A 22,826-nucleotide genomic window follows, 5' to 3' on the forward strand; every position below is an offset into this window, starting at 1 on the left:
GAGTCTTGCGAAAGGCCTGGCTGGATACCCAACCGACCGAGTTCTTGTAAAGGGCTTAGGAAAACTGAAGGACTGCTGCAATAAGTGTGTGAATCTAAGAGGGGAATATGCTGGATAAAATCATAATTAATTGATCCTCCTGTATATTCTTTTACCCAAAGCCAAGAACTTTTCAGTACGCCCTCGTGTGTGTGTGTGTGTGTGTATGTATTGCTTGAACTCAGCGCGAAGCTAAATCTCTGGTGTTGTCTTGCGATTTAAGCGTCGGAAATAGAAAACAATATCTAACATGGAAAATAAAGTATCTTGTTTCATTAATGCATCTGTTCGTATGGTTGTGCGGAAATATATGAACGAATGTTCTAAATACCTATCTTGTTTTTAAAATCGTTTCAACCGTGACCATCTCGTAAGCTTATATACTTTTCTACTCTAGGCATATATATGTATAAATGTACGTACGTATATATATAAATTATGTATATATGTATATATACGTATATATCACCATCATCATCGTTTAACGTCCGATCATGGGTTAGACTGTTTGACTGGAGCTGATCAGCTGGAGAGCTGCGTCAGGTTCCAGTTTGATTTGGTATGGTTTCTACGGCTGATACCCTTCCTACACCAAGCACTCCAGGAGTGTAATAGGTGCTTTCACGCGCCACCGGCACGGATGCCATTCACATGCACACACACATATATATATATATATATATATGTATACATATATGTATGTATATATACTCACATATATGTATCCACACACACACGTAAGAGCACCTACTACACTCTCGGAGTAGTTGGCGTTAGGAAGGGCATCCAGCTGTGGAAACTCTGCCAAATCAGATTGGAGCCTGGTGCATCCTTCTGGCTTGCCAATCCCCAATCAAATCGTCCAACCCATGCTAGCATGGAAAGCGGACGTTAAATGATAATGATGATATATATATATATATATATACATACACATATGTATCCACACACACACACACACACATATATATATATATATATATACACACACAAATATATGTATCGACACACACACACATATATAAATAAATATATATATACACGCATCTGTATCCACACCCACACAAACGTAAAAATCCTCAAACGTTATCTCCCGTCCCTCTAAGTCCTCCACCATCATCACACTGTATCGTTTTCCCCCTTTTTACCTCCAGTGCGCATGACCAGCCAGCTCTCTTCCCCCTCTCTCTCTCTCTCTTTCATTCTCTGCATCTCTCTCTCTCTCTCACTTCTCCTTTGTTTCGTCGCCATTTTACTTTCTGCTATTTAATTTCTCTCTCACACTTTAACATCTCCAAGCTTTTCTCTCTTAACATCTCTTCTCCTAATAAACCCCTTCAAGCAATATTATACAAATACATACATCCACACACACACACAACCAAACAGATTGCTAAACATCCATGCATATCCACGTATAATCCCCCATTTACATCCATCTGTGCTCAGCTGAAAAGCACTTTAAACTTTTCCAGACATTATTTACTTCGTCGTTTTATTAATTGAGAAACATTAATTGAATTATTTCAGAAATAATTTTTAAAGTTTTCCAAAAATAACCATTATGAATTACGTAAGTATATCACTGATCTTTTTCTTAATCTATCAACGATCCCTGTGCGTTTTGGTAATTGTTAATTATTATGATATTAACAGTCATAATGTCTGTTCGGTTGTGTGCTTCGATATAATTGCTTTCATTTTAAATACGTGAATAGTTTGCTGCAGAAGGAGACAGCATTTTCATGTATATAAATGTATATATATATGCTTATTCATTGTGTGTGTGTGTGTGCATATATACACGTGTGTATGTGTATGTATATGTATGTATATATACGTATGGTTGTGTGCGTGTATGTATATGTACGTTTGTGTGCGTGTATGTGTATATATACGTATGGTTGTGTACGTGTATGTATATATACGTATGGTTGTGTACGTGTATGTATATATACGTATGGTTGTGTGCGTGTATGTATATATACGTTTGTGTGCGCGTAAATATATATGTATGCGTGTATGGATATATATACATCTGTGTGTGTGTATATGTATATAGACGTATGTGTGCATATATATATATATATATGTGTGTGTGTGTGTATATTTATACATATATGTGTGTGTATATATATGTATCTATATGACTACATTTATAGGCGGAATTCTGGTTTCATCACCCAAATCTGATTTGCCTTAAAATATTTCGATAATAGTCACGCATGACTGACTATGGTGTATCTTTTATTTAAAGTGAATGTGACGATTGATCGGATGCTCTTGTTGAATATAGCATCTAATTAAAAAATATATATATATTCCCTGAGGTCAGAGAAACATCGGTTAATGTAATCATTAATGCACCACGATAAAAAAAAAAGGGGGGGGGGGAAATACTAACAAAAACTTCTCCAAAGCAAATTCTAAATGGGACGGTCACGAGTAGAATGCCTTTGATCAGAAGGTCGATGACCGAAGAGTTGTCGGGAAGAGGCTGACCTGGGGTTAAAGAACAAGCGATTGTTGTAATGTCACTCCCAAATGAAGAATTAAGTTTAGTCTTATTAAATACTAATTAGCATATCTAATTAAAAGCAAACAAAAAAAAAACACTTAAACTTTATGTATAAATAATCAAAAGACTTCATAAAACCTTTGTTCCGCTCTGAGCGATCGATCAATCAATGAAGTTCTTAAAGGCGTTCCAATTGTGACCATCCTGTTACATATATTTTTTTAACACAATACGTCAACATTATCCAATATTTCTTGAACTCTTCTCCTCTTCCAAGACAACTAGGTGTCACTTGATTTTAGAGTTTAAGGGGTCAATATAAGTATAGGTGAGCTGCTGTTTCTAGCAGGCTCATGGTTCCCTCCTTTTGGCCTACGATATATATATAAAGGCTGCTTTGTGTGTGTGATATTCAGTCACAGCGTTTTTCAGTTTCTAACTATTTAATTAATAAGAAAAATTAATAATAATGATAATAATAATAAATAATTCTTTTCAATTTTGGCACAGAATGTTAATTATAATGGTAATAATAATAATTATAAAATAATGGTATTAATACCAATTGCTTACGTTGATATTCCTAAATACTACATACATATATATTCTTAATATAAAATAATTTCTGAATTTAGGTTATATACAAACACACCCCGGAATAGGTAGATAAAACATCTTGAATTCCTCCCCGATCGCCTAGTTTAATTGAATTAAGTAATTTATTTTCTCCTAGCGTTTAATAAAGTAAATCTTTCTTTATATTTCACAAATATGTATATATATATATATATACACTCACACACATCTATATGTTATAATTATATATATAAGCGCAGCATTAATAATTAGAACGAAGTTTATATTTGAATGGCTATTGTTTTCTGGCTTATATATATATATATATATATATATATATACATACACGAATTTAACTCGTCGATCTACAATTAAGCTACATATATCTTCATTAAAGATCTTGTGTGTGTATGTATATATATATGTGTGTGTGTATATATATGTGTTTGTATATATATATATATATATATATATATATGCACTATTTTGTGTGTGTATATATACAATAGCACACTCAAAATAACCTATATTGTATACGTATATACACACACACACACACGGTAACCTACATAATTTCGGGTTATAAAACACCATGAAAAGAAGGGAAAAAATTATTTTTTCTTCATGTCTTTATGAAAATGGTTTTTTTATTTGTTTATTTTAAAAACAAAACGTATTTTAGACTTTGTATATAGTAGCGGTTATAGAAGAAGAGTAAAGAATTATAGCCCCACACCGCCTCAACAAATAATAATAATATCCGTTATGTTGGATTTGAAACCCTATCTCCCAGTAATTATCTTCGGAAATTAAAAAAAATATATTTATATAAACAAATTTAGACCGAAATGATCGGTTCTGGATATTTTAATTTTCGCTTTCTTTGTAATGACTAAATAATTTTCGAAATTATCTCGAGAATAGAGGAAATAGACAAAGAAAGGAATATGGAAATTCCTTGGAAATGTCTTTTACTAAAATATTTTTATGGTTTTTAAATTTTCTGGCTTAGTTGGTGGTTGTGGTGATGTTCTGAGGGAGAAGCCGTGAGCGTGTGGTGATGTGGTGATGTTCATGCCATTCTGAAGAATAATTAGAGAATCGATGCTAGCGTTTTGTTTCTAAGGGGTTTTATAAACCAACAGTTGAGATCAGGTTCTTGGATTTTGTATCTAAACGAAATCCGAAGTATGTATGTGTGTGTGTGTTTAAACTGGAACTCGAAGTAGATAAAGCTATAAATGATTGCATTTAAATATTGTTAAAAAAAAACCCTTTAGATAGAAAAAGTCGAAGGCTGACCGTTGGATTCAACGTAAATGTATGTGTATATGTGGGTATACATACATTAATGTCGTGTGTGTGTGTGTATACATACATACACACACACACACACACACACGTATGAAACGATTGTCGCGATGTAAATTAATGGTTAGTTTTGACCAAAGAAAAGTGGGAAAAGACTCCCACTTTTGGTTATTGGAATAATAAGGGATGAATAATTCGTGGGATTCATTGCTTTCCTCAAAAGCATTAACCATTTTGAACGACGTGTAGTTTCCTTAGTTGCGAAGAAGCAGCGAAATGGTGTCACGGGATCTCTCAGATTTAGTAAGACTCAGAACTCAGGAAGTTACTTGGGAGAAAAATCAAAACCTGGGTTTCTGATAACCCGATATTATTTATAATTTTCTTTGCTTATAAATCAGGCGGTTTGTTTGTGATGGTGGTGGAATCGAAGATCTAATTGTTGCATCGGTAAATAACTTCAAGAACCAAAGACAACATACTTTTGTTTTGGAAATGGAGGGTGGCGGGGTGAGAATTACGATTTATATATTCGCTAAATGCCAAGATTAGCATATTATTATTATTATTATTATTATTATTATTATTATTATTATTATTATTATGGCGGCCTGCTGGCAGAATCGTTAGCACGCCGGGGGATTAAATTCTTAGCAGTATTTCGCCCATCGCTACGTTCTGAATTTAAATCCCGCCGAGGGTTGACTTTGCCTTTCATCCTTTCGGCGGGGGGGGGGGGGGGCATCGATAAATTAAATACCAGTTGATGTAATCGATACATCCCCTCCCCCACCAAAATTGCTGCCCTTGTGGTGGCAAAATTTGAAACCATTATTATTATTATTATTATTGGTTTCAAATTTTGGCTCCTCAAGGCCAGCAGTGGATGTGGCTTAGTCGAAGCCATCAACTCTGGCATTCAGATTGTACATACTTTATCTCGATCGGGAAAGGATGATAGACAAAGTGGGCCTCGGTGGGCGGGGAACTCGGAACGTAAAGTTAGATTGAAATAAGTACCAGTGGAGCACTGGGGATCGAGGTGATCGACTGCCCCTCCCCTTAAAATTACTGGTTTTCTGCCAAAATTAGAGTTATTCTCAGCGCGCACACACACACACACGATATATATATTAATAATATGGGTATAGCTGTGTAAGGAATAAATTTTATCATCTTTTACAAGAAATTCAATAGGTGAGAATGTATGTATATATGTATGTTTCACCTCCGCCGTGTATATATATATATATGTGTGTGTGTATGTATGTGTACGTGTATATGTTAGTAGACCCTTTCCATATATATGTGAATGTACATGTGTGTATGTATACGTGTGCGTGTGTACTTATGTATACAAGTGAATATTTTGTGTTCGTGTGTAGTACCCATCTATATGTGAATATGTGCGTACGCATGCATGCATGTATATATATGTATGTCTGTGCAGCGCGCGCCCAATCTATATGTGAACGTGTGTGCGCGCACACGTATGTATATATGTGAATGTATGTGTGCATCCGTGTATATGTGTGTGTGTGTGTGTAAGTAAACGAAGGGAGATAATTTATTACTAACGGTTTAGGACTTTTAAGACACGGTTAAACGGAATGTGACATTTGATCGTCAAATCTTCGGTGGGGGCGGACATGGGGCGACGGCGGCCCGGAGAGTCATTCCATATTTATCTGACTGAGGATGATGATGATGTATATTTCACTACCACAAACCACATAGTTCCGGGTTCCGTTTCACTATATGGCACTTTAGGTTAGTTTCTTCTACTATAGCTTCGGGCCGACCAAATTCTTCTGAGTGGATTTGGTAGACGGAAACTGGAAGAAGTCCGCGGCCGCATATATATATAAGTAAATAAATAAATAAATGGAGTTAAACGCAGATGTTATAACATCTGTGTTGCCTTGATTTTTAGTCAAATGAATCGACTTATTTTATCGATCTCTTTTGCCCAACCTCCAAGTTACGGGGACGCAAACGCTAACATCAATTGTCAAGCAGAAATGGGTGGGACACACAGATACGCACATACATACACGATGGTCTTTCAGTTTCCGTCTACCAAATCTACTCACAAGGCTTTGGTCGGCCTGAGGCTATAGTATAAGACACTTGCTCGAAATGGCGTCTTTTATGTGCCACCCGCACAAGAGCCAGTCCAGGGGCACTGGCAACGATCTCGCTCGAAAACCCTACAAGGCCAGTCAGGCGTGCGCATGAATTTTAAACACAAAACCCTATGTGGACCCTTCAAGGCTCTTGTGGACCCTGGTTGAGAACCTCTGATTTAGAGTGACTAGGAGGACTGTTACTGAGTGCTGTTTGTATTTAATGGGAGGCGGGGTGGGGTGTATTGTGGTGGTGTTTTCTTGATGTGCGCAGTGCTTTTTTTTTTTCTGTTAAAAGAAACAAAGTTATTCCCACCCCCCCACTGAAGGATTGTCTCGTGGTTGATGCAGGCTTAGTGTGTGATGTGTAGGTTGTGTGTGGTTGGTGCATGGTTGGGGAATGTTAGAGAAGAATGAAGAATCGTGTTATCTGCATAAGTGTGGGCATTGTTGGATGTCGGTAGCAAGTAGGTCATTGATGTTTCGAAGATTGTGTTTGTGTTGTGCGTGTGTGTGTGTACGAGGTGGGGAAACCAAATCCTGGGGAACATTAGAGATAATCAAAAGTGGGTCAGCAAGAAAGACCTCCATCAACTTATGCCATGGCGGTGGCAGTCAGCCAGATAGTAAACTTGTCAATGAAGAAGATAAGAGATAGGTGGAGTTTATTAGGCAGGAAGTTTTGATAAGAGATTTGCATTCCAGACATGATTGTAATTTTTGCTGAGATCTCGGGCACAACAACATTGTTTTCACTCAATGGTGAGCAAAACAAGAGTGTAGCTCTCCACTGAATCTGGCCCTGTTGAAGCTATACCAGGGATCATTGAAGAGAAAAAAGGAATTTAAGATATTGAAGAATACCTCCATTATCTTTGAGATCATCATCATCGTTTAATGTCTGCTTTCCATGCTAGCATGGGTTGGACGATTTGACTGAGGACTGGTGAGACCAGATGGCAACACCAGGCTCCAATCTGATTTGGCAGAGTTTCTACAGCTGGATGCCCTTCCTAAAGCCAACCACTCAGAGAGTGTAGTGGGTGCTTTTACGTGCCACCGGCACAAAGGCCAGTCAGGTGGTACTGGCAACAGCCTAAACTTGCTAGCCACACTATTATTATTATTATTATTATTATTATTATTATTAATGTTAATGATACATATTTAAATTTGTATATATATTTGTTTCTTTGTTTAGCAACAAGAATCTGGATTTGGCGGCAATTCTGTGTCTTACCGAGGAGGTGAGAACCGGATCTACGTTGGCAACCTTCCCCCTGATATTCGTGCCAGAGATATTGAAGATCTCTTCTACAAATTTGGCAGGATAACCTTTGTGGACCTGAAAACCAGGAGAGGACCACCATTTGCTTTTGTGGAATTTGAAGACCCCAGGTATGTTGTTACTGTGTTTCTTTGTGGGGTTTCTTCTTTTTTTTTTCTTCTGCTTGACCATCAGACCATTGCATGGTTCAACACTACCACCGTCACTATCACCTTTGCCACCACCATGACCACCACTGTCCAAGTACTCGGAGTAGGCCCTCTGGTTTAAAGGTGACTCCTTATATTGATGTGCTACTTCCTACTGCTACTGCCTGTAGATAGCTGAATCAGTAAGGGATGGTCACATCTGGAAAGCTTTTGATGATGAGTATTCTTATTCAGTGTTGACTGGGGCTAAACTAAAACTCCTCAGATAAGGAGATGCTGTCTTTCTCATCATTGCCATTATAAGTCCTGTTTCTAAACAATAGCACACACCATCAACATGCTGCTGGGGTTACAAATATATGAAGCCCAATATATCCATCACGATTACCTTTTCTGATTATTGAATCATATCATCTCTCTTTACTCTTTTACTTGTTTCAGTCATTTGACTGCGGCCATACTGGAGCACCGCCTTTTTGTCGAACAAATCGACCCCCAGGACTTATTCTTTGTAAGCCTAGTACTTATTCTATCGGCCTCTTTTGCCGAACCACTAAGTTACGGGGACGTAAACACACCAGCATCAGTTGTCAAGCGATGTTGGGGGGACAAACACAAACACACACACACACACATATATATATATATGTATACATATATACGATGGGCTTCTTTCAGTTTCCGTCTACCAAATCCACTCACAAGGCTTTGGTTGGCCCGAGGCTATAGTAGAAGACACTTGCCCAAGGTGCCACGTAGTGGGACTGAACCCAGAGCCATGTGGTTGGTAAGCAAGCTACTTACCTCACAGCCACTCATACGCCTGTTTATTTTGTTAGAAATATCAGTAACAAAAGGGTTAACTGGCCACCTTCAAAGTTACTGCCCCAACCCTACCATTTGTAATATTCCATTCCCAACCTGTGTACCTGATAATTGAGTTTCGTTGCTCCCTCCGTCTCTCTCTCTCTCTCTCCCCCTCTTGTTGTGTCTTAGAATCTCTCCCTCTCTCGATATCGTCTCATTCTCCATTTGAGGTGCTCTGTCTGCGTTTGGATCCTTATCATGATATCTTCATTTCCATCATTGAGAGATTTCTGATCTTATAATGTTGTTTGCTGCTGATTTCTCTGCAAACACATTATTTTATCACTGCAATTGTCTTTTGCTGGAAACACTTACTGAACCGACTTTTGTTACGTACGTCTGTGCCTGGAGGCAACCTTGTTAATAAATCTCCGCCCATCCTTAATTTAGTGAAACTTGAGCCTCCACTGTTATCTGAAAAACAGATCAGATGTCATTTGGAAAACCTTTTTCTCTTTATCACTTAACATTCTTGGCTGTATATATGTACACACAATGTAGGTAGGTTGTCTTACTGCATAGAGAGTTTAGTTTCAAATTATATATGTGTGTGTGTGTGTGTATATAATATATATATATATATATATATATATATATATATATGTAGGAGTGGCTGTGGGGTAAGAAGGCACAGGAGTGGCTGTGTGGTAAGTAGCTTGATTCCCAACCACATGGTTCCTTGGGTAAGTATCTTCTACTATAGCCTTGGGCCGACCAAAGCTTTGTGAGTGGATTTGGTTGATGGAAACTGAAAGAAGCCCATTGTATGTGTATATATATGTGTGTGTGTGTATTTGTGTGTCTGTGTTTGTCACCCTACCATCGCTTAACAACTGATGTTGGTATGTTTACGTCCCAGTGACCTAGTGGTTTGGCAAGAGAGACCGATAGAATAAGTACTAGATCACAATGTAAAGTAATTAAGAGAGGCTAAATCTGGCTTGTTTGAACCAAAAAAAAAACCCCAGAATACTTTAGATGGATATGACTGGTTTAAGTGCTGAAAAGTTAACCTCTCATCACCTGGCATAAAGCCAACTTTCTCAATACCATGCCCAGCTTAGTTGGGGGTGGGTCTTGCGAGTTGATGACCTCACTAGTCCCAGTGAAGTGGTTGGTGTTAGGAAGGGCATCAGACCATAGAGATTGTAGCAAAACAGACATAGGAGCACAATGGTGTTCTCTGAATTGTTGGGTCATACAAACTTCCTGTTTAAAGTTATTTTACCGAATTTGTCAAGGTTTATTTTGAAACAAGAAGCAGTGTATTTCAATAGAAATATAGTAACTAAAGGGTCAACCCTTTTGATACCATCCTGCTTGAGTCTACTCTGATTCTATGATCTATAAACATTCTGTTTATCATCATCACCATCATTACCATTTAATGTCTGTTGTCCATGCTGGCATGGATTGGATCATCGTCATTTAAACATCAACTTTTCCATGCTGGCATGGGTCGGACATGGCTTGTTTTAGATACATTTTTGTATTTTATGATTCTTCCTTGTTAATAGTCTGTTGTCTTTATATGTATTCATCATCTAGGGATGCTGAAGATGCGGTACGGGAAAGAAATGGCTACAACTATGACAACTACAAGTTGAGAGTTGAATTTCCACGTGGAACTGGACCTGGTGGAAGGGGCCGAGGTCGCGGAAAAGGTGGACCCCCTTCGCGTCGCTCCCAGTACAGAGTGTTTGTGTCAGGTAAGTGACCCTTTTGTTAATTAACCGATTTTCTTAAAGCCGAGGCCCTAAATTTGGATTACTTACAACTCCCTGCATTGTCACTTTATTTGGTGACGGGCTTATTTTTTAACCCCCCCCCCCCCTCTCCGCCCCGTCAAATCATCATCATCATCATCGCTTAACGTCCGCTTTCCATGCTAGCATGGGTTGGACGATTTGACTGAGGACTGGTGAACCAGGTGGCTACACCAGGCTCCAATCTGATCTGGCAGAGTTTCTACAGCTGGATGCCCTTCCTAACGCCAACCACTCAGAGAGTGTAGTGGGTGCTTTTACGTGTCACCGGCACGAGGGCCAGTCAGGTGGTACTGGCAATGGCCACGCTCAAAATGATGTATTTTACGTGCCACCTGCACAGGAGCCAGTGCAGCGGCACTGGCAACGATCTCACTCAAATGTCTTTACATGTGCCGCCGGCACAAGTGCCAGGAAGGCGACGCTGGACACAGGTATGTTTAAAAATGAAAAAAAAAAATCTTCCTAGGTTCTATATGTGAAGTTTGACCTCCTATAAACTTTGATAATGATGAAATGAATTGTAATTAAAATATTAAAATAAGGAAAGATATTGTATAGCCTGTTATTAAAAATAAAACAAAAAAAAAAACCCCTAAAAATAATTGTTTATTTAAGGTTTACCAAAATCTGGCAGCTGGCAGGACTTGAAGGATCATATGCGTGAAGCTGGTGATGTCTGCTATGCAGATGTTTTCAACGATGGCTCTGGAATGGTGGAATTTCTGAGATATGAAGACATGCGGTATGCTGTGAAGTACCTGAATGAATCTAAATTCCGATCTCATGAGGTAAACTATTTATTATTATTATTATTATTATTATTATTATTATTATTATTATTACACCCGTGTAACTTAGCAGTTTGACAATAAAGTACTGGAGTAGATTCATTTGACTAAAAGTCCTTCAAGGTGGTGCCCCAGCATGGCCAGAGTCAAATGACTGAAACAGAAAAATGAAAATATATATATCTATACATATATATCTATGGTGATGCTCCAGCATGGCTGCAGTCAAATGCCTAGGCGAAGGTTCCGGGTTCAGTCCTACTGCATGGCACCTTGGGCAAGTGCATTCTACCATAGCCTCGGGCCGACCAAAGCTTTGTGAGTGGATTTGGTAGATGGAAACTGAAAGAAACCCGTCGTGTATATATATATATATATATATATATGAAATATATGCACATTAAGAGTAAAGTCACATTTTGTGAATTACACATAAAAAATGTAATTAAAACAAATTTATTAAACTTTTAAACTCCCCTGTGACTTCTGGCCCACCCATCTATGTATGTATGTATGTATATATGTGTATGAATGTGTGTGTATATATATTTCCCTACCTTCCAATTGGTCTCTCTATCTCTCTCTTCTGTATTTTATCTCTGTGTCACTCTCACTTGATAAAAATATTTATTCATTTACCCCAGGGTGAACAAGCCTACGTCCGTGTGAAACAAGACTACCGAGGACCTTCCCGTTCCAGAAGCAGAAGCTATTCTCCACGACGCACTCGAGATTCGCCACGCTACACACCAATGAGGCTGCGCTCTCGCTCACCCTCATCTCTCTCCACATCCTACTCTCGTTCCAGATCACCATTCTGAACTGAAACAAACCATTTTTTTCCCTTTTATTAATCTGTCTGTGTGTATGGGTCAAGTATGGCTCCAATGGATACGACACTACATTTTCTTTTCTCTTCTCTTCCATTTCTCATTGTTTAGTTGTCACATTTTTCATCAAATCTGGTGTGTGGATGGATTAAGGACTGGGCATTGAAAGTAGGGATGGGGTGGGTGGTGGGGGCCAATCTTTAGATTAAGATAATTGGAACTTAGCTTTGTAATCTTTGAACTCCTTTGTCCTTTCTTTTCAGCTTTTTCCCTACCCTTTGTTATGACTTTTTCACAACAAATTTCTTTGTACTTTTTAATGATTTCACATTACAATTTAGCATTGAATGAAATAATTTGTGATTATAACCACAACAACAACAATAATTATAATAATAATAATCTTTCCCCTCCCCTTCATTTTTTTGTTTTCAAATTTTTTTCTTTAAGAAGTTCTTTTTGTAGAAAAATAACAGAAAAAAAATTATTTGGGTCTCACCCCTAATAAAAGTTTGGTGAAATGCTTCATTAGAATTTGATAATATATACGTATACCCATGTGTGTGTGTATATTTCTATACATACATACACACGCATTTCTGCTTTACTTCGTGGTATAAAAAAACATAACTATATACATGTTGTGTGTCAGAAGTGTGTATAGCTTGTCATATACATAGGATGTGTGTATGTATCTATGTGTGTATGTATGTATGTGTGTGTGTGTGTGTGTGTGTGTGTGTGTGTGTGTGTATATATATAGTCGAAGCTATTGCAATGTATTTTTTGACTTGACCTTGCTTTCAATATCACATCTTTTCCTTTTCTCTGCCATTTCTTCTACTACTCTTCTCGTCTCGTCTCTCTCTCTCTCTCTCACCCTCACCCTCCATCCTCCCTATTTTACCATTTTCCTCTTCCAGCTGGGGGGGGGGGGGTTGTTTCTCTATGCTTTAATGATTGTCTATTGTGCTCCTCTTTCCTAGATCCTGTGTGTTGGTACTCACAGTTACTGTGGAGCTGCAAGGGAATCTACCTACCTACCTACCTACCTACCTACCTACCTCCCACACACACTCACAGAGCCGTCCAGATCATTGATTTACGGACACACACCACATTAACTGCTGTTTCCTCTCTCTCTCTCACTCTCTCTCTCTCTCTCATTCAGCGGAATATTGCTCCAAGAAGATTTCCAATGCCACAAAAAAAAAAAAAAAAATGAAATTATATGTATATCTATAAAAAAATGTGTAAACAAAACAACAAACTACAAAAAGTACAAAAACCCAAACAATGAACTGGTATGCATCTGTGTAGTCCTTTCAAAATTTCTTTAAAAAAAATTTTAACTTTTTCTGTTATTAATTTTTCTTCCATTATTCCTTAGAATTTTTATTAATTAGGATTTTAAAAAAATATACATAACAAAAAACATACGAACAATATAAAACATTAATCTATCTATATGTACATACACACACATACACTGCCTATACATATGACCAATACACACACACACACACACACACACACACACACACACACACACTCACAAAAATATACATATACACGTGTTTAAAAAAAAATAAAATTGCTACTTGCAGTATTTTGCATTAAAAAAAAAGTTTCCTTAATTTTAAGTAACTTGAATTATTTTTAATTACATTAATTAAAAGTTAATATTTTATTTAAAAGGTTATATTCGAAAGGACAGTTTTTTTTTGTTCTTTGTGAGATTTTGTGGTGTTGACAAAAAAAAAAGAAAAGAAACAAAGAGCTTTGTCAAATCTATGAGGGGGAGAGAGCAACACATTTTCTTTCCATTTACTGTTTGGTTCTGCTTCTGTCATCTTTTCTTGTTCTGTTCCACTGAAGAACAAACAAAACAAAATGACCTTCAGTTAGAATAATCCTATACAGTTACATAACATTATACACACACACACACACACACACACACACACACTCCTCTTTCTCTATGTATAAACACTTCTAGTCATTTGGTAGTTTCTTTTTACTGTCTAACCTCATTTGTTAATGAATGCCCTGAACTCTTCACACCACTGTATACATAGACTCTAAGAACACGAGACACACATCCAAAATGCGAATTTAGCCATATTTGGAAGAAAAGAACATGTAGGTTTGTTTTTTTTTTACCATATATGGTGTTGACTCACCATCCCTCTTTTTTTCTTTTGAAAATAGTGTTCTTCTTCTGCATCTATTGGTCCTGAATGTAGTAATTATTTTCATTCTTTCTTCCTATACAGTAATATACAATGATGTTAATAATAATAATAATAATAATTATGATAATAATAATAATAATAATAATAATACTCTCTATAGGGGTCATTTCTGTTGGTTAGCAAAAAAGGAAATCCTACTGCATAACCTTGAGATTCCCTTCTCTTTTCTTTCAACACTGGCAAGTTTGAAGTTGTTGTTGTCGTTGTTAGTGGTTGCAGACACTTCATACTTAATGGACTGGCAAAGTAATGTCTTCTGAGTACAATCTTCGCCATTCTTCTGAATGTCTCTTTCTATTTCTTTGTAATTCAAATTTATAAAAACAAAATAATTATATTCTAGATTTCTTTGTTCCTAGTTCACCTGTCTCTCTAATTACACACACACACACACACACACACACACACATATACATCACATATCTTTTAAGTGTGCGCCCATTTCTATGCAAATACTGGGAGCCACCAAATGTTATTTCTTTTCTCTCTCTGTTCTTTTTCATTTCCCCAAATTTTATTTTCAATTCTACTTCAAAGTTGTAGTGGACCAGAAATAAGGTTTGTTATTTCAATATCTCTGCTCTTCTGTTCCAAATATTTCACAGAAATATATTATAATTTTTACACATGATGATGATAATAATCACACAGATGCTACTATTTAGTTTTGTCTATTTTCTATGATTGTAAACTCACACACTCACACACATACGTAGGAAAGAGGAAACCTTTTAAAGTTTAATTGCATTCATATTTTCCATATAACAATCCTGTTTTAATGTTAAAACAGTATTAGTTTTGAGAGCTTTATATATATATATTTATATAGGTATACATATGTGTGTGTGTGTGTGTGTGTGTGTGTGTATATATATATATATATATATATATATATATATATATATATAGGTAGATAGATGGATATAAATGACGTGACTGGTATGTAATAATAGTTTATAAATTTACTTCTTTGAATGGCCACAGCTGAAATGCAATTCACAACAACACACCAGGAGTCTCTCTCCTGCCACCTTTGGTAGATCTCCAGTTTCTCTGCGTGTGTCTGTGTGTCCTTGTATTTTATATTCTTGTTAACAGCCTAGCTATATACATAAAGTATAGTTATATTACACTCACTCAGTGTCATTAAGGATTAAAGGTTTTAGTTTTTATTTTTAGCTTCAATTCAGTCCCAACAAAGATGTCACTCCATCCATGACTCTCTCTCCTTTTTGTACAGCTTGGACAATGTTGTCCTCTGTCGTCTTTTGCTTTGTATAATGTGGTAGGTAGGAGTGCAGTTTGACTCCCATTTCTAGAGGGCTGCAAAACTACATAGAGGCTCCCATTTATGCCTGTTGTTTCATATAGTTTTGGCTATGTGTATTTAACTGCTCTCTTATAGATAATATATACATAATACCGCATCTGGAAAATTCACCGCAAACATTTTTTGCCATGGGAAATTTCGCTGTAGGAAATTTCCCCATAATTAAGAGAAAATTACCTTTCTCTAATTGGTAGGTTAGTTGATGAAGTTGCCATTTTAAGAAAACAGCTAATCTTTATTTTTGCTATTAATTTGTTTTTTTTACGGCAAAAATGCTTATAGTGAAATTTCCTATGACCACCTAATACATACATTTACACCTATGTAAAAACATCCACATTATTTTACTGACCTTCATGTCTACCTGGAAAATAGAATCAATGTAACCCTGGACTAAATTGTTGCTTTATATTTAGATTATGCATTTCTGTCTTTCTTCTTTTGGCCTCTGTTTGTGTGAGTGAAACAGCTGTAGGGGATGTTGGTGGCGTGTTTCTTTTGATCAGCTCCAGTCCCAAATCTCCCCCTCCTCATGGCATTATGTATATTTATGTATATCAGAAAAAAAAATAATTACTAGCTTCGTCTATTTTCAACTCTGAAAGAGTTAATGCTTTTTTTTTTTTTGTTCTTTAAAAAATATTTTCTTCCTCCTCCTTCTATTATGCTCTCTCTCTCTCTGTGTCTCATAAATTAAGCCCCTCCATTCTATTATTATTATTGCATACACTACCTCTTACCATGTTGTTGAGTCTTGATGTTGCTTTTTTTATTTTCTTACTTTTAACTGCATAATTTGAACACAAAAATTGTCTTCTCTTGTAGTTTTATTCCATGAATGATATAAAGATATATAATCTTTGTTGATTTCATAACATTTGTATTTAAAAAGTAATATTAATAATGATATAATAATAATAATAATAATAATAATAATAATGATATTATTATTATTATTTAGTCAGTTCCATAATTCTGATGGTGTCGGCGAGGTGTATCTAATGGTATTCTTCCTTTTTTTTTTTCATGTACTTCTAAAGGTTAAATACTTAAAGGATGGATTGGAAGCTAGGAGCATTCATTGTCTGGAGACAGGATCCTAGGAACCTGGGTGGAGGGTGAGGAAAAAAAAAATATCTATAACGAAAGAGAGCACAGGAGATTTAGTCATGTTTGTTGTTTTCTCTCCGGAAAAGAACAAAAAAAAAAACAAAAAACAAAAATACACAAATGCAGGAAAGGATTTATTAAGGATGACTTAATTAATATATTTCAGCCGTTTAAATAATGCAAAAAAAAAAAAAAAAAAATTTTTTTTTTTTTTTTGCATTGAGAAATTGGCAAATTTCAAAATCAGAACAACAACAAAAAAAAGTCAAATCAAGCTAAGGAAAAAAAAAATATCAGGAGAAAGGAAGGAGAAAGAATGTAAAGCCAAATGGCTATATATATATATATATATGTATATATATATATATATATGTATATATATATATATATGTATATTATATTTTTTAAACTATGTCTTAATCACTTGTACCACCAGATTCAGGATAACGAAGGATATACCATTTTTTTTTATTGGAAAGCAAAATGAGGCAAATATATCGAATTAATTTTAAAAAGGAGGAAAAAAAATCTATGTAAAAAAAAAAACAAATATAAACGAGGCAAAAATCGGATTAAATTCACTTCTGGTAAAATACTTCCTACAGGAATTTTTCATCTGCTTTTCTTGGATTTCTTTTAACAGAATAATGGATTTAACCTGTAATTGGAATTTTTCATAATTTAACGGATTGCTTTCAATGAAAAAAAAGGTGGAATCGATGGAAGGAAAGGAAAAACAAAACCTATAAATATAAATATTAAATGATATAAATAATTATAATCTTTAACGGAACTCCTGCAAGTAATTTCTATGGAAAATAAAATTTCAAAGGAGAATGTTTTAAGGGGAGAGTTTGAGAAAAACAAATTGTTCTGTAATAGGGTTTATTATTGAAAAGACTAGTTTTTAGAATTAGGGGGCAAGTTTAAAAATAGTGAAATCTTTGGTCTAGCTGCTGCCTTTTCCAGCTTATAGAATGAATCTCTCTTGTAGAATTATTTGGTGCTTAGATAGTATTTTTGCATGCAAGTGATAGCTAATCTTTGGTGTGTGTGTTTGTATTGTCTGGTTAGATATAATGAAAGGCATTTGATAGCTTTTGTTGTAAAATGCAAAGATAATTTGACTGTTGCTAGTAGCTTGTTACTCCTTCTTTTTGGGAGTTTCTTCGTTTAGTAATTAGTGTTACTGTTAATGTATTTTGCCACTGAGTCCGTTACGTAAGTTCAAAAGCTGCTCTTGTTGGGGGCAGGGGGCAGAGAATCGGTTTTTTTTCTTCTTTGATCTGTTAAGAGCTGCTAAATTAGTCTTAGAGAATTTGAATCATTGATTTCTTATAGAGTTGGCAATGTGAAAGTGTTAAGATTTTTAATTGGGAAAATAGCGAGTGGAGCTGTTCAAGTGTTTAATATTTTAAATTACAAAAATCTGAAATGAAATCTTGATTAAACAGTGATGCATGTCTTACGGGTTAGATTTTTTTCCCCTTCCTGAAAGTTTCCTAGTTGGCTGAGAGGATAGTCTATCAGCCGAGAAGTCTTTTTGTATCTTTGTTGTCATACTTGTTCCTCAGTTTTATCAGAGTCACCATAACAATTAATTAGGCACACACTTGCATGTTGGGAGAAAGACCGGTCATTTATTATTGTTCAAATCCTCTTGTGTGTTGGTATTATTTTTATAGCTCACCTCGTTCCATCTGTATCTCTATGCAGTTTCTACTGATTGATCCAGTCTACCTGATTTTCAGGTGTGTGTGTGTGTGTGATCTGCATAGAGGGGAGGTGCATCATTATAGCTATCAATATAAGGTGCGATATCAAAGTGTATTATCCTTTTGGAAAGGGATACAAAATCAAAACCAAAAAGAAAGTCTTCCCATGATGGGATTTAATCCATACATTTTGCTTAGATGTAATTGGAAAGTTCTTCACTGGTTTTAGAATGAAGACAGATAATTTGTTACGAAAGTAACTCTAAATTTGACTGCTGCCACCTTTAGAAATTTCTCTGTTGGGTTACTGTAGATCGTGGCTTTTAATTTTGTTCAGATTTAACAGAAAATAACAATGAATTGAGGTACACAGACCAGATTTGTAAAGTTTAAGGCTTCGCTTTGTTTTCATGGTTTATCTCTTGTTTTTAGGTTGTTTTTATGTTAAACCCTTTATTGTTGAACCTGCATTGGTCCGATATAAAGGACAGAATAGCTAAACAAACAATGGTCAGTGGAAATGATTTGGTGTATGAAAGGGGTGGACGTTGAACTTGATTTAAAAGAGTGATAGTGAACTAAGACTCAATGAAATTTCAATTTACTGATTCAGTGCAGAACACCATTTTGAAAAATTAACTTTTCTCCCCGTCCCTATGGTCATCTTATTTCTTCATTCTACTTGGATTCTATAACAGGAAAGGAATTCTTAAACTATATTTCTTGGTTCTATTTGGATTCTATAACAGGAAAGGAATTCTTAAACTATATTTCTTGGTTCTATTTGGATTCTATAACAGGAAAGGAATTCTTAAACTATCATGAAAGTGGATCCTAGGCATTGAATAAAATCCCTTTGGACGATTCTGACGAGGATTTTTATTTCTTTTTACAAGGATAAAAATATCTGCTAACCTTGATGGTGTCTTGGTTGGCTGGCACCATCGAGGCTCACCTGTCCTGTCTGTCTCTGTCTCCAATAACACCAGGAAAACTAGAGACACCATTTGGAAGGATTCTCTTTCAACTGCTAAGGAATGTAACATCTTGTCTGTCTCCCCATCTTTTCTGTTTTTTTAAAAATATATATATATATTTATATATATATATATATAATTGTAAAATTAATTTTCCCCTCTTGGTCAGGAAAAGGAAGGAAGGAAAAATTGGAATTTCATTCGGACCGCAAGCTAAGCAAACATACAAAAATAACAGTAACAGCAACAACAACAATAAAAAAAATATTAAAAAAACAGACAAGCAAAGCGAGACAGGAGACAACAACAACAAAAAAACAAACAAAACAACAAAAAAAAAGACAAAATTAAACATTACAGCAATTATTTAAAGGCCCCCCTCAGTATAAGGAACATTTTTTTCAAGGGAGATTCTAAGCTTGTTCGCAGACAACAGGGAGGATAGGCTATCACAAGGCACTGGCTTCTTCGTCGATAACACTAGGATACCTGCTGGATTTAAAACCGGTAAATTATAACTAGTATACTTTTTTTTCCTCTCCATTACTATTATTACTACTACAACTATTACTACTACTACTACTACTACTACTACATATTTTTAAAATTTAATATTACGGTTGAATGTTTTAAATTTTGACATCTACTCATCTCTCTCTCTATATATAAATGCTATTTTAATTTTAATAATTTCATATTTTTTCTTATTATCCTTGTTTTTTTTTTTGTTTTAATCAAAATTAAGTTGTTAGAGCAGAAAAGTAATGTCTCTTTAATTATTTTTTTATCTTTAGTTTTTGCAGATTTTTTCTATTTTGTCCACTTACTGATTTTTTTTTTTTTTTTTGAAAATTCATCCAGTGTAATAAATTAAAAATATTCATTGCTTTTTTTTTTTAAACCCCCTTCCCACCACCATCCTATCAATGTGATTCTTTTTCTATATGATTCCTTTTTCTAGCAGATTTAATGTGAAAATATAAATATATATAAATGTAATAACAGAGTGTTTTGCTTTTCAGGTTTTCGCTGTCGTCTCTTTTTTTCTTTTTTTTTTTATCCTTCTCTTGTTTTAATTATGCTTTGCATTCATCTAATTAATGTTTGATTAATATTACATGTTATTAAAAGGTGGTGGAGCTGGCAGGATCGTTAGCATGTTGGGCAAAATGCTTATCAGCATTTCATCTCTCTTTACGTTCTGAGTTCAAATTCCACCGAGGTCGACTTTGCCTTTCGCCCTTTCGGGGTCAGTAAAATAAGTACCAGTTGCATACTGGGGGTTGATGTAATCGACTTAGCCCCCCCCCCCTTGAAATTTCTGGCCTCGTATCAAAATTCGAAACCAATATCATATGTTGTTAAGTTTTCCTTCAAGAACGGCAGGGGGTAACTGCCAGAATTGTTAGAGCTTTAGACAAACCAAAAATGCCTTGTGGTATTTCTTCTGGCTTGCTCGCTTAACGTTCTGAGTTCAAACCCTGCCTGAAGTCAACTTTGCCTTTCGCCCTTCCGGTTGGTGGTGGGGGAATCGGTAAAATAAAGTACCAGTCAAAGTACGGGAGGTTGATAGTATTAACCGACCCTTTCCTTTCCTCAAACCTGCTGGCCTTGTGTCTAAATTGGAAATAAACAAATTTTTATTTGTTGTAGTATGTTTTGTTGATTGTCGCTGCTGTCTTAAGGGTTAACCACGTTCCCAGTATTCCAGCATTTGTCCCTGTTTCAGTCCCCCACCCCCCTCCACCCCATTCCCATCCAAACTAACTGACATAATAAAACTCCATTTTATAACAAAAACTCTTTGATCTTTCTTTAGTTTTATTTTTTCTGTTTTTTTCTTTTTACATTTTTTTTTCTGCATGAGATTTTTTTTTTCATCCCCCCCCCTTTTTGATCTCTTGTCTTTTCTCGGTAATTTTCTTTGTTGAAACTAGCCAAATTAATTATCAAATTAACGAAGGTGTACTTGGATGCAGGCTTGGTTGTGTGGTTAGAAGGGAGGCTTCCCAGCTATGTGATCTGTGAGGCACCTGAGGCCAGTGTCTTCTCCCATAATCCCAGACTGGCCAATGTCTTGTGAACGAATTTGGTAGATGGAAACTGTGTGGAAGCCTGTCATGTGTGTGTGTCTTTGGGTTTGTTCCCCTCTCCCCATATGATGCTGGTTTGTTTACATCCTTGTAACTGAGTGGTTTGGCAGAAGAAACTGAGAGAATGAGTACTGGAGTCTGTCTATTTGACTAAACCTTTCTGGGCAGTGCCCCAGCATGGCCACAGTCCATTGACTAGAACAAGTTCCCATCTACTAAAAAAATTCTCCATTGGCTGGCTGTGGGCTGCAGTGCAGGTCCTTTGTCCAAGGTGCTGCACAGTGGGACTGAACCTGAAACTACGTGGTTGCAAAGCTAACCTCTCAATTCCACAACCATTGTCTGTCTGTCTGTCTGCTTGACTATATGTCTCTCTGCCTGTCCATCCGTCCGTCTGTCTGTCTGTCTATGTCTTTGACAATCTTTTAGTTGTTTCAGATTTTTGACTGCAGCCATGCTGTGGCATGCCAGAGAGTTATAGTGTACCAGAAATTATTTTAATAAAAATGTTTAGTGCGTGTGTGTGGATAAAATTAATATGTAATACAAAAATAACTTCTCTCTCTCTGTTTCTCTATCTATCCATTGCTCTGTCTATATATCACTATCTATCTAACTCTTTATCACTCTCTCTCTCTCTCTATCTAACTCTCTATAACTCTGTCTGTCAATCAATCAATCAATCAATTAAAAAAGTGCTAGAAATGTATTCTAAACAGATATATATATATACTATACATAGCTTTGTTAATGGTATCATATGCAGGTGGGTATGAGTTAATCATGAGATGCGCTAAAAATAACAGCTAGATAGACCTTAAATTATGCACCTAAATTTTTTTTTGGGGGGGGCGAGTTTGCATAGTCATATGATTTCCCCCGTGTGTAGAACACAGATTTGCAAAAATCTTGTGACAATTCCCCAAGACAAAAGTTATGAAGGATTGTATGTCGTGCAAACAGAATTCCACCATCCAGGGAAACAAAGCGCTGCTTATAGACAACAGAGGTCAGCGAGAATGTTGTAACTCGGTGTGCATGTGCAACAGAGTTCAAGGTCAATCTGTGCCAAATGGCTTCACTCT

At 36.0% G+C, this 22,826-nt stretch overlaps 1 protein-coding gene across 2 annotated transcripts; it reads left to right on the top strand.

Moving 5' to 3' along the window:
* Window positions 1–1,266: 1,266 nt before the first annotated feature.
* On the top strand, window positions 1,267–21,448 carry LOC106876771 (serine/arginine-rich splicing factor 1). 2 transcript variants are annotated; one of them, XR_016238215.1, is made up of 6 exons: window positions 1,267–1,612; window positions 7,772–7,968; window positions 10,423–10,583; window positions 11,259–11,431; window positions 12,076–13,565; window positions 16,887–21,448. XR_016238215.1 is itself a non-coding variant. In XM_014925459.3 (5 exons), the coding sequence occupies exons 1-5, from the start codon at window positions 1,604–1,606 to the stop codon at window positions 12,250–12,252; spliced, it is 717 nt and encodes a 238-aa protein (XP_014780945.1). In that variant the 5' UTR covers window positions 1,267–1,603; the 3' UTR covers window positions 12,253–21,448. The 2 variants fall into 2 exon arrangements, 1 of the variants encoding a protein (XP_014780945.1); XM_014925459.3 differs by having other exon boundaries at window positions 12,076–21,448.
* Window positions 21,449–22,826: the final 1,378 nt, after the last annotated feature.

The sequence above is a fragment of the Octopus bimaculoides genome, chromosome 24 (assembly GCF_046866305.1).
Source record: "Octopus bimaculoides isolate indiv1 chromosome 24, ASM4686630v1, whole genome shotgun sequence".
NCBI classification, from domain to species: Eukaryota; Metazoa; Mollusca; class Cephalopoda; order Octopoda; family Octopodidae; genus Octopus; species Octopus bimaculoides.